The sequence below is a fragment of the Pithys albifrons genome, chromosome Z (assembly GCF_047495875.1).
Source record: "Pithys albifrons albifrons isolate INPA30051 chromosome Z, PitAlb_v1, whole genome shotgun sequence".
NCBI classification, from domain to species: domain Eukaryota; kingdom Metazoa; phylum Chordata; class Aves; order Passeriformes; family Thamnophilidae; genus Pithys; species Pithys albifrons.
The window spans coordinates 21,332,778-21,345,112 of NC_092497.1; the positions used below are offsets into that span (position 1 = coordinate 21,332,778).

The window sequence follows — 12,335 nt, forward strand, 5'->3', positions numbered from 1 at the left end:
AAATACAGTTTCTGGAAAGCTCTGCAGTCCCTTGATCAGAAAATAAGCTACTGTTCCAGTCGGGGGGGGATGGTGGAAACAAAAAGCAAATGACAAGTTTGGAGCCAAGTTGATGTTGTTTGCACCTCTTAGATCTTATGCCTGGCACGCTTGACATTCCTCCGCCGCATTCCCTGAGGGAGACGCCTCCCGCTGAGGGCGGCTGGCGCTGCATCACGGAAAATGTAGTCTGTCTGGGAAAACCAGCCTGCCGGAGCGCAGCCGCGCCTATTAAGGGTTCTGCAGGGCACGGCGTACGAGCAAGTGCTGCTCGCCGAGCGAGTCAAGTGCTGTTTTCCACGGCGAGTCGCCAAAACAGTGCCACTTACAAGCTAGAGTTCCAAAATATTTAATTAATAGAAAATACTTGGTTTTAAATTTGGTTAATAAAAATAAAATCTTGATGCCTCTACAATGACGCATCAAAGCCTCTCTCCGTAATCCCATCTCCGAGATAAAATTTCAAAATATCAAAAATACTTATTTTAGTTGGTTGTTCCGCAATGACATGTGCACCGACGGCCTCTCTGCGCAGGGAAGGCGGTGCGGGCTGTGTTTGCTGCTCCCGGTCCCTACCGTGCGACGCTTCCATGTGGTGTTCCAGGGAAGGCGGTGCGAGCTGCGTTTGCTGCTCCCGGTCCTTGCCGTGCGACGCTTCCATGTGGTGTTCCAGGGAAGGCGGTGCGAGCTGCGTTTGCTGCTCCCGGTCCTTGCCGTACGACGCTTCCATGTGATGTTCCAGGGAAGGCGGTGCGAGCTGTGTTTGCTGCTCCCGGTCCTTGCCGTGCGACGCTTCTATGCGGTGTTCCAGGGAAGGCGGTGCGGGCTGTGTCTGCTGCTCCCGGTCCTTTCTGTGCGGAGCTTCCACGCGGTGTTCCCGGGTCGGCGGCGGCGCGGGAGCCGCGCCCGGTGCTGCGGGAAGCGGAGGTCACCCCCGGATGCCGGGACCCCCAGCGTACTGTTGTATTTTATTACACATACAGATACACGTATTTCGCAGGCAGGGCACTCATTTGAGGCCTTGGCACAGCCCCGAATGGCGCGTTTCTCACGGATCTTCGAAAAACACCCCGGCCCCTCCGCTCTGTCGCGACATCCTCACGACTCACCTTGGGCAGACACGGTGCTATCATCGCATCCAGCTGACTCATGGCGGGTCGGTGCAGCGCGGCCCTGCTGTCCCGCAGCGCTCCCAGCCGGGCCGTCTCCAGAGCCAACAGAGAGCGGACACCGGGTGACGCCGCTACCGTATTACCTCTAACAGGGCGAAGTGCAAAGGAAAATTACAGCCCGACACACGTCGGGGTGCGCCGCACTAAGGATCGTCAAGGGGTTGTTATAGGCACGCTCCCGATCTCCCGCCACAGAAGGGGCTCCGTCCCGTCCCGCCTGTGAGGCAAAGCCCAGGTCTCTTCCGCCCCCGCTCCGCCGCAGCGGATATATTTGCTGTGCGCACGGCGCGGCTCTCCCGCCGCTCCGGCTTTCCCGGCAGAGGTGACGGGTACAGGCGGCACCGCCCCCGCATTCCATGATTCCCTGTGGCGGGGGCGCCGCTGGACACGCCCCTCTTTCCCACCACGCGCGCGAGGGCGCGCCCGGGCTTGTGCGCGTGACATCACCGGGGGGGCGGGGGGGGGCGCGCCCCGCGGTCCGCTCTATTTACGTTGGTGACGCAGTGGTGCACAAGGCTACGCCCACAGCGCCGCGAGCGCGCCGCAGGCCCCGCCCCTTCACCATATTAGGGCAGAGGGGGCGTATCCCTCGGGGCCTCGCGGGCGCTCGCTGCCCTCCTGGAGCCATTTATAGGGTACAGCCACTTCCGCTGTCGCTTGAGAAGCGGCGCGATCATGGCGGAGCGCGGTCAGCTCCCGCACCCCGCCAAGCGCCTCTGCTGCAGACCCGGCTATGGCTCGGGCTGCAGGCCGGGGCAGCGGGCGGGTGGCGCCGGGCCTGGCGGCGGCGCGCTCTGCGCCGGACCCTCCGCTGCCGCCGCCGCCCTAGGGTTGCTGCCGCTCGGCAAGACCCAGAGCCCCGAGTCCCTGCTGGACATCGCGGCTCGCAGGGTGGCGGAGAAGTGGCCCTTCCAGCGGGTGGAGGAGCGGTTCGAACGGATCCCGGAGCCTGTGCAGCGCAGAATCGTCTACTGGTCCTTCCCCCGCAGCGAGAGGGAGATCTGCATGTACTCCTCCTTCAACACTGGCGCCGAGGATCCCGTCGCCGGCCCCGGGGGCGCCGCCGCGCCCGGCGGAGCCGCGGACGCCGCCGCCGCTGCCGCCGACGAGAGCCGGCTGCCCTTCCGCAGGGGCATCGCTCTGCTCGACGGCGGTTGCGTCGATAACGTCCTCCAAGTCGGTGAGTCACTCGCCGGGTCCGCGCTCCGGGGCCCGGCCGCCGCCTCCCGGGCAGGGAGGGCACCACCGGCCGCCCCGGGACCTTGGGTCTCCCCCTGCTCGTCACTCGCCGGCCGGCCCTCCCTCCCTCTGTCCCTGCCTGCGCCGGCAGCTCCCCGCCCGCGGCCTAGCCCGGCGAGCCCTGCGCTCTCCGGGGCACCGCGGGCCGGGCAACTTCCTCCGCCGCTGTCCTCCCCGTGGCGCCCGGGACGCGCAGTGCCTGCCGGCGCCGTGACACGGACACGGCCCCCGCCTGTCCCTTTAACTAGCAGCCCCGCACCTCGCCGTGCTCGCTCACGGTAATCCAGCCCGTGTAATCCCGTTTGGCTCTGCCCCCTCGCAGCGCCCACCCCCCGGTAATCCGGGTCATCGCCTTACCTCGAGCCACAATAGCGAGGTGATGCCGCTCACCCATCCCGGGGGGGACCGCCGGTGGAAATGAATCAGCAGAAGGGCGGCCGGCGGGGGAAGGAGGGGGGGCGGGTTGCGCCGCCGTCCAAAATAAAGACATAAAAGCGTTGTGAGACCCCGGCGGCGAGGGATCCGCGAACAAAGGCAGTTCTAGGGCATCGGCAGCGAGCCGGAGGGAGGGGGCGCGATCCGCGCCGCCGGGGGTGGTATGGCTGGGAGGGTTGCCTTGGGATGAGCCGCTTCGTGACAAGAGGGGGGAAGCGCACCTCTTCCTCCTCATGGAACAATGCCCCCCTCTTTTTCCTCCCCCCAGCCCAGCCGCCTGCCGCTGCTCTTCACCCGCTGCGGGCGCCCCTGGTTAACTCCTCCCTGCCAGAGCTGCAGAGGTGGGTACACCCCACTTCTGGGGCACTGTTTGCCGAGGGCTGCTGCCCTTCCATTCAGGAAATGGAAGGGGAGCCGCCCCCAGCAGACAGCCCGATCTGCCGGTGGCTGATGCTCTTTGTGCGACCAGGCCACTTTGTTCTCATTTTCATGTTTATTTGCGTCTTTTTTTTTTTTTCCTTCCCAGTTTTCCGTCGCTTCCCCTCCTCCTTTTCTGAAAAGGGAAAGACAGACAAAAGAGACTGCTGCTCGCCTTTTGTTGGCGGCGGCTGCTCGGTGTGTGTTTGTGTGGGGCGCCGGGATGCCCCCCTTCACCCTCCCCAAAACCTCGGTCCTGCCCACTGCGGGTTTGACTTGGCGGACACCTTGCAAACATGCCATCAGTTTTTTTCCCGAAGGGGAGACGTGTCCCTGCTTCTAGGCTCAGTGCCCTTCCCTTCTGCCTAGGGGGACTTTTTTTTTTTAATCTAATTAACTTTCTTACAAGTTTCATCTTTTGGCTTTCTCTTTCCAAAGGTCTGAAGTGCATCTGCGGTTACTCAGGACTGGCAAAACCAGAAGTTGGGCTTTTTTTGGATTGGTTGGCAGTGCTGAATGTTTTTTTCCCTTTTGCTTGCACTTGATTCTGTTTGCAAGCGATGAGGAATGACAGGAGTGCACATAGGGAGGGTTTCTTGGCTGATTGCATTTAAACCAGGAATTCACTGTGAAAATAAAGCCAAGGGGCGATAAATAAAAGATGCAATCTTCTCTAGGAGACAGACACCCAGCATGGGCTTTGCTTTGCTTGCTTTCAGGAGTGGAGTATAGGCCTCAGTGAGTAGTTGCGAAAGAAAAAAACTAACTTTGTGTGTCTTTCAGAGAGGGGGGGGATTGATTAACGTTGGCAAGAGTCAATATGAAGAAAGAAAATATGCATAAATACAACTGAAGTATTGACTGCTTTTACTGGAGCCCTTAAAAGCATTCCAAACACATGCTATACCTACTGCTGCAAATACATTTGCTTTGTTGTATTTCTCCCCCACCTTCCCCAACCTTATGTGAGCGTCCTTTGAAAGTCTTCATAAAAATAGTAGTGGAAACTGGTGATATGAAAGATGTCAGTTGTTTTAACAGAGGCCTTTGGCAAGGGAGTTGTGGAGGACTTGGGTAGGCAGGGTCTTGCTGTAGGAAAGTTCTTGTGTAATTTGGTAGCTGTGTCATTAATGCTGGGTGTTGCTGACAGGGTATTCCTTGTGAAGCAGAAAGGTACAGCTGTTAAAGGCAATTCAAATAGAGTGAGTTACACTGGGCAGAGAATGGAACTAGTTCCCTTTACTACAGCTGAATATGTAGCATCGAGGAAAACTTGAGTTTACATTAAGTGCATGTTTAGTGACCATATAAATGTGAACTTATGTTCTTTGCAGTATGAGTAATGGAGACTCTGTGAGTGTTTACTGTTGTACTATAGAAAAGAGCAGTTATTGTACAAAGTATGTTTTATTACATGTCAATTCTAAGAGCATTACTTGTAACCTAAAGTATTACTATAAACAAGGAATGCAGGATTTGATTTCTGAGGGATGCATAGATTTCAGTTCAGCAGTATTTAAATGGAACTGTTTGCTTCTGAATTTTACATTTTAAATTTTTCAGTGTAGCCCTGAATAAGCATTTGGACAATTTTATCATGGCAACTCATTTCAAGCAGGAGGATTTCAAAAGCCTTGTGTCTAAGCTTTGCTAAAAATCTTGATGTGATCCTTCTTCATGCCTACCAGCCTAATCTGATGTGTATTGTAATGAAAATCTGAAATAAGGTGAAGATGATGTATTGATGATACACAGAAACAGTGTTCTTGGTAATCAGGCAGCAAAGTTGTCTGCTAGCCAGTTTTGAAGGTGTATGGTACTGGCCTAGTGTAATAATTAGCCCTCTTAATTTTGAAAGATTTTTTTCCAAAGAATTTTTCTCAAAATTCTATTTGCATCTAATTTATTGAAGTATTTATAGCTTTTTGATACACTTCAATTGGACATGAAGGATTTTTTTTTTTACTTCTATGTAAAAAAAAAAGAGAGAATGCAGGCTCATAAAGCAAACCTTCCTAACTGCATGAAACAGCTTTTCTACCATGCATGTTTTAAATTTATTTGAAAGCAAGTATTTTTAGTAAAAATTAGTCCAAGCAAGAAAGCACTTTGTAAGTAAATAGAACAATCTGTAAGGGAAATTAGAAATTGACTGTTTTGTTTGGCCAAATTCGTGAAGATGCCAGGAGCAAGCAGACAGTTTTAGATGGTGAAGTGTGTATTTGGTTTCTGAGGTTAGTCCAGAATTGGTACACAGTACTGTATTGTCATCACAGCTATGGCTGTCAAGGTTAGGAAGAGGTGTGATCCCTCAGTGGCACAGCTGACCCGGCAAGAGCCCTTTAATGCAGCTATTCTAGGAGAAGAAAAAACCCTTGTGCCTCTGCTGTGATGACTTGCTGGGGACAGACAGACTGCCTTGGCTGTGGTGCTGTACAGCTCAGCCTCACTGCTGTAACTACGTCTGCATTAGGAGCACTTGAAGTGGTTGGGTTTTGGATATGTCATACAAGTACTCCTACAGAATCCCCACCTCTGTGTAATTTGAGGTAAGTTTGGTTTTGTTGCATAGGTCCTGCTTGCTCATACAGGCCTTCCTTAAAGGAGTTACAACCTTTCCATGGTAGCATGGAGCTTTGTTATCGTGGTAGTCATGCCTCTTAGGTATGAATGGCAAGGGAGTGAGGTGGAGGGAAGAGACTCCTGGGGAAGGAAAGTAATAAAAAGAATTCATTGACTGGCACTTACCACAGCTCTGGAATATAATGTTAACATTATGAGCTAGAAAACTGCCTTGTCTGTGGAAGGGGATTCAGCCAAAGGACAGCCATCACTGTGGAGCTGCAGGACCATTTTTTGAAAGCCCCTCAGTGATATGTAACTGAGTGATGTAACCAAAATATGTCATAGAGGAAAGGAAAGTAAAATTTCTCCATTGTAAAATAGTGGTTGAAGGTCTGTTGGTTCTTAAATGAAGTTAAAGACTTGAGCTTTTTTTTTCCTGATTCCCTTTTAATGACAAGTATTTATCTTCTGACTCAGAGGTGCTTTTATCATCTGTTATTACAGCAGATTATTTCCCGCATTTTCCTTCTTTTAAAAATATTTTAAAATATGAGCTGAAAGTTGGTGATTGCTTTCAAAATCAGAGGAAGTAATTTTTTCACCATGAGGAGAAGGCTTTAGGTGAGCATATTGGTAACTGCTACATGCAATTCTGGTGGAATGTGTGTTGTTAGTCAGCAAATTTCAGATCCTTTCCATGATTCCAGTTAAGTTTTGATTCTTCCTATCCATCTTTTCCAAAAAACCCCACAAAACCTCTGCGAAATTGTGAAGCAAGTAAGACAAAGGCAATTTCTCTTCTATCAGAGCTCAGTTGTTTGGGTGGCAGTGGTAGAACATGAAACACCTTTCTGTTTATAAAGCCATACCCGTACTGAGTATTTCATTAGCAAAGCTGGCACAAATACTGTTTTGTGCTGTGAACTGAAATGTGTGTTTTAACAGACAAAATGATGTTCACTAATGCAGGCAATATATATGTAATTGTTGATGAGACCTGTGAAACAGATTGGTTTAGTAAAAAACATTTATTTAATGAAAGTAATACGGACTTGCGTGACAAAACTAAGGCTATAATTATGGGAATGGAAGCACTATGTTTTGTGTTAACTTTTTTTGACCTGTGATACCAAATTATTGTGGTATGTATAGTGACACTTAGGGGGAAAAGGTTGTGTTAAACTCTGCCTATTTGAAGAGGAGAATTTTATCTTCTGCCATGCTGAAAGAGCAACCATGGTTTCTTCCACAGTCACCCTAAGCTGGGGTTTGGTTAAGGATGTAGGAGTAAAACAAGTAATTCAGCATTTGTTAATGCAATATTGCGGTACAGGCATAAACAAATGATGTCTGACTTTTTGCTGGGCTTTTTTGACTTATTTCCAAGACTATTAGAGTCTTGTGAAAATGTCTTCCTAGTTTGAGTTTGCTTTAAGAAATATCTACCAATATTTTCGAGTTCCAGAACAGAAATAAGTAAGCTTTTTTTTAAATACCTTTTTCCTAAAAGGGAAACATTGAATGCATTCCAGTTTCCTGGTTAGATTTGTAATGCAATGCATTAATTGGGGAGTATGCAAGCTATTTTCAGTGTATGTGCTCTGATGTATGGTCCTTGTCCTTGAGTAATTTCTTTGGAAACCCTAAAAAAAATAACGTAGGGGTAAAGAAGTAGAAAAGCTGTCTTTCAAGACCAACTCACAGAAGGTAGAAAAACTTTGTAAATCAGCTCCTGCCTTTTATTCAGTCTTTCTAAAAATATCTGATATGGATTTGAAGAGACCATAAGCATTTTAGAATGATTTCCAGATCTGAAAATAAAACCTTATGCTAATTGTGCATTATGGGATGAATGTGATAGGATAGCATCAATACTGCTCTAGAATTCATTTATTTTTAAGGAAAACATTAATTGCAAATCACTTCCCATCACAATTTTTAAAACTAGGCTTCTTCTTTCGTCCAGAAATTTTATATTTTGTTGATGTAATAAAATTTTTCATTGTTTGTTTTAGATCCGTTTTCATGTTTCTCATCTTCCATTTTTCCCTCAGTTTCACTGCTTTCCTCACTTCCAAGAAAACAATTCTAATTTTCAGTGTTGGCCTTCTGTTTTAGAAGGTGATTCCGTCTTTACATGTGGTCAGATGTTTTGCTGTGTAGCAATGCTTGAATTTGAGCTAGTTATGCCAGGAACTGATGCCTGCATGTGCTCTCATTTTCCCTGTACTCTTAACTTTCTGAGATGAACAATTAATTAAAAAAGCAAAATCTTTGTGTGGGAGTAGTCTGGAGATATTTAAAAGTCAGCATTGGACAAACTGGTTTCCTTAAAAATCAGTAGTTGCTGCTTTTTCCTGTATCACTTGCTTTTTGAAGTGAACCTGTGAAAATGGAACCATTACTTAAGACTCTGGTAAAGTTCTAATTTAAAAAGTACAAGCTACTCCAAGTGGGACAGTATACTGTTATATACAGCAGTTCTTACTGGTGAAGGGCGAAGTACATGAGATGGCATGGTCCATGATGTGTCTGCATGTGTTCAATTTAAATGTCACCTGCTGTCAGGTAATCTAGTTAGGTCAAGATAAAGTGTGACATTTCGTAGTAATGTAACAAAATACAAGTAGAGAGTCACTTTAGTATAGTAAAGCAGCTGACATTCCTTGGCTTGCTTTCTCTTTAGATGGTTTTCTTTGGAGATTAGGTAGGAGAATTTACTGCATCTTTAAAAAAAAAAGACTAAAAAAGGACAAGGTAAAAAGTACTGTGCTGTTTTAACTGACAAAAGCTATCCTAATTTATGAATATGCTGTCTGTGACATGAACTAATCTGAAATCTTAAAAAGCTTTCATGTGCAGCAAGGGTACAGATTTAATGTGAATTCTGATTGCCTGAAATGCAGTCAGCCTGACAGCACGTGAATACTTGAGTACTGTCCAACAACTGCACTTGTTGTTCTGGGAGATTTTTCTCCTTGAACTTTCAGTTCTTCCTCTCATTTTACTATCTGAGACTACCTGTGTGAAAGGCTTCTCTCAGCTGGGTGTGCGTGCAGCCCCTGGCACGGCTCGGTAACCTCCTGTGACACGGATGGGTGTCAGCTGGTGCTGCGCTGCTTTGCATTCCCCTTACAGCTACAGGACGATTACCGTGATTTATGTGATACCCTTGTGGCACATTGCTCTGGTGAAGTAGCAATGTGCATCCAGACTGTGTTGCCTTGGCCCTGCTATGGAAGGCCAGAAAGCCTGGAGAACTTGAGATTTAAGTCACAATCCTAAAATAGCTGTTTTCTGACTTAATTCTGCAAATGTGCAAACAGACTGGAGGAATGTAGCCTTCTAATGGTAACTACAGTGTAGAGAATTCCTTTGTGGTTAAGTCATAACTGATAAAAGGCCTGCTGTACAAGTTGAGTGGGGATACAAAAGACTTTTTCTGGTGTGACACAATTCAGTATAGACTGAAGAATCTCCTAATGTGGAGTTTTTACCAACACTTTATTAAACCCTTCTGAAAAGTGAAAACACATTGTCAAAGCAGGGAGACATGAGACGTGTTTAAAGTGTATTTTAAAATAATTGTAATGTACTCCCTCACATGCTTTATAAAGAAGAGTTTGCTTTTTTATTTGTGGGGTTTTAATTATGATTTATTTATTATTAATAATTTTTACTCTAACCCTCTACTCCTCTTTGCAAATGAGTGCATTTGACAGTGTTGAAGTACCTGGAAATTTTGCTTTGGAAAGGCAATGACTGAGGAGGTCTGATGTTAATTGGAATGACGCAGTAAAAACTGTCAGTAAGTTTTAAGTTCACACTAGTAGAGCTTGCTGAACAGATAAATAAGAAGCTCATTTACTGAATTAAAATGCTAAAAATTCAGGTGATCTGCCTTTTTTTCTGCTTTATTTAACAATCTGCCTGTTTTCATAAGTCATGTTTCATTGTTAATTGGTGTCAGACATTTAATATATTATGATTTTTTTTGAAAAAAAATATTTTTGAAGAAATTTTACAGAAGTATGTGTTAATACATACATTTATTGTGGTTTTTTACCTTTTGTAAAAAAGTTAATTGCATTCAAGTGATTGTTTTAAAGGCTAGGAAAATCAGCTTGCTGCATATCTGTATGGCTTCTAAGAAATGGAAGACATTTTGTTGAATGTGTGCCAAGTTTAAATGCTGACTCGTTACTGACAGCTGGCAGTAGTGTAGTGACAGTGCAGGAACTGTGCAGGAGTTGTGCAGCTGACTACAATGTTTAATTTATAGTCAACAGTGAAATAAAAATGTTCGACCACTGAGGCACTTTAAATTGGATCAAGTTTTATAAAGTGTGAGACAAATGTACAACCTATAAGAGTGGAGGATTAGGTTTACATGTATTCTAATGATGTAAGTGTTTTTAAGCTTGTATGATAAGCAAGGTGTTGGTTTAAAGGCTTTAGCACTGGATCTGAGATTTGTTGCTTAAAGTTTTATGCTTAAAGTTTGACTCTTCTGCTATGCTGGTGTCCTTACCCTTGTCAAGAGCAGCTGGAGAACTTTATTATTATTAGTTTAATTTCTACATTCAACTCTCATATTTTGATTGGGCTGAAGTGCATGGAGCACTGATCTATATTCAGTGATTAATGATAGTATTGATAGTATGTTTCTGAATGGTATAAAAAAACAGGTGGTGTGGCCCTTGGGGTTTCATATGCTCGATGGTTGGTCTTTTATTCCATTTACGTGCAGCTGTGGCTGTGAAAGGATGGCAGATAAAATCTGTGTTAAGAATTCATTACCAAATGCACCTATAGATAATCTTCCTGGGATCTTCTGGAAAATGTGAGCAAATCAGTTGAGTGGGGAATCTTAGGCTAAACTATTGGTTGCTTCCACAACAGTTGCATCAGACTTTGCTTCTCCTTTGTGGCATGCAATGCAGTGCTTTGAGAGGATGGAAGGTAGTCTTAGTTAAACACTCGTTTGCATATTTACAAAGCTGGACTCAGTGACCACATTAAACATGGCTGATTTTAAAAGTTCAAGAATGAGAAAAATTGATAGTCTACATGAATTGTTTAATATATTAGCTAAAGAAAGTCTGGAATTCTTTTAACCTGAAGTTCTGTGTTATGCCCAATGACGGCTGAGACAACTGGCTGTGCTGCTGCTGTTGTACATGCGAAATGAGTCTCAGTTCTTCCATTGATTTAGATTGTAAACTGAAACCTTGCAAACTGACTACAGTTAGTGTCTTGGGAATAAAATACCAAGTCCATCATATTCTGTTTCTGGATTTAGTTTAGCTATATTGCACAGAAGCCTGAAACTTCAGTTTCACTTCCTCTAGAGCAGGGGGATGTGAGTGATATAAAACACACAGCTGTTTTTTAACTTCTTGTTATTGCAAGCTGTGATATGTGAGAGCACCATCGTGCAGCTATCCTGGTCAAATATGAATACACAAATGAATAGAGGTGACTTCAGCTCACTGTGCTAATGCAGGAATGGTAGGCGGTGAAGAGGGATGGGATGTGATGTAACAGATGCCATGACAGTCTAATGGGATAAGGAAGCTGTGAATAACTCGATCAGTCCTACATACAAATTTTAAAAGTAGCATACTGCTTAGTTTTACCAACAGTTTTCAGTGATCAGTCTTTATGTTGTCTTCCATCAAGGCAATAGTTCACAGCCTTGATTTCTAGGTAATTGTGTAGATGATAAATGTAAATGCCTGTTTGGTGACAGGGTGAAGAAGTGTTTAAGAATAAACAAGAGTTTTCCTTTCCAAATAATATGTGCTTAAGGAGAAGAAAGGTAGTAAAATTCTGAGTAAAATGCTTTATAGTTTAGAGGTTAGGAAGAAAAGTGGGGAAGTGGTGATGCCTGAGATAAGGTAGTCAGAGACCTCAGTAGATACCTGAGGAGGTGCACTTAGGGAGGATACAGTCTGAATGACCCTTCCCTCTGTGTGGTCTGCTTCCAATGGGAGTTAGCAAGGGCAGAGAATCTGGTAGATTCCTGTAAAATGAAACCCAGCTTTCAAAAAGAAGGACAGGTTAGCAAACTATAATTTAGCTGTTCTGTTGCTTTTGAAATTGGGAAATATGTTTTAAATTATGAAGTGGATGTTCTCTCTAAGATAAATTTTATAAATAAGATGTGTCTGATATGCTCTGAGCTTTCAGACAGTGCTAACTTTCTGTGTATTTGAAGAGTGTTTGTCAGATTTTACTTTATTAGAAGCAGAAGCTATTTCTGTTGAGTAATGGTGGAGGCTTGACCATTACAGTGATAAAACAAAATCATTAACTTCATTTTGTACAGCTGTTTGAAAGAGATTTATTCAGAGCATTAAATATGCATTGATAAAACCATAGACTATAACTGAATTTCATTTACTATGAACCATAGTCAAATTGTAGTTTAATTCCCCTGAACAGGCCGTAAGTGGCTTAGTTTTA

The 12,335-nt window shown here is 45.3% G+C and overlaps 1 protein-coding gene across 2 annotated transcripts in view; it reads left to right on the forward strand.

Annotated features, from left to right (window-relative positions):
• Window positions 1-1,864: 1,864 nt before the first annotated feature.
• ZSWIM6 (zinc finger SWIM-type containing 6) overlaps window positions 1,865-12,335 on the forward strand; it is a 113,103-nt gene continuing 102,632 nt past the window's right edge. For both annotated transcript variants that reach the window (XM_071581137.1, XM_071581138.1), the window contains exon 1: window positions 1,865-2,391. In XM_071581137.1, the coding sequence (XP_071437238.1) occupies window positions 1,887-2,391 (505 nt within the window). In that variant the 5' untranslated portion in view covers window positions 1,865-1,886. The remainder of the gene's footprint in view (window positions 2,392-12,335) is intronic.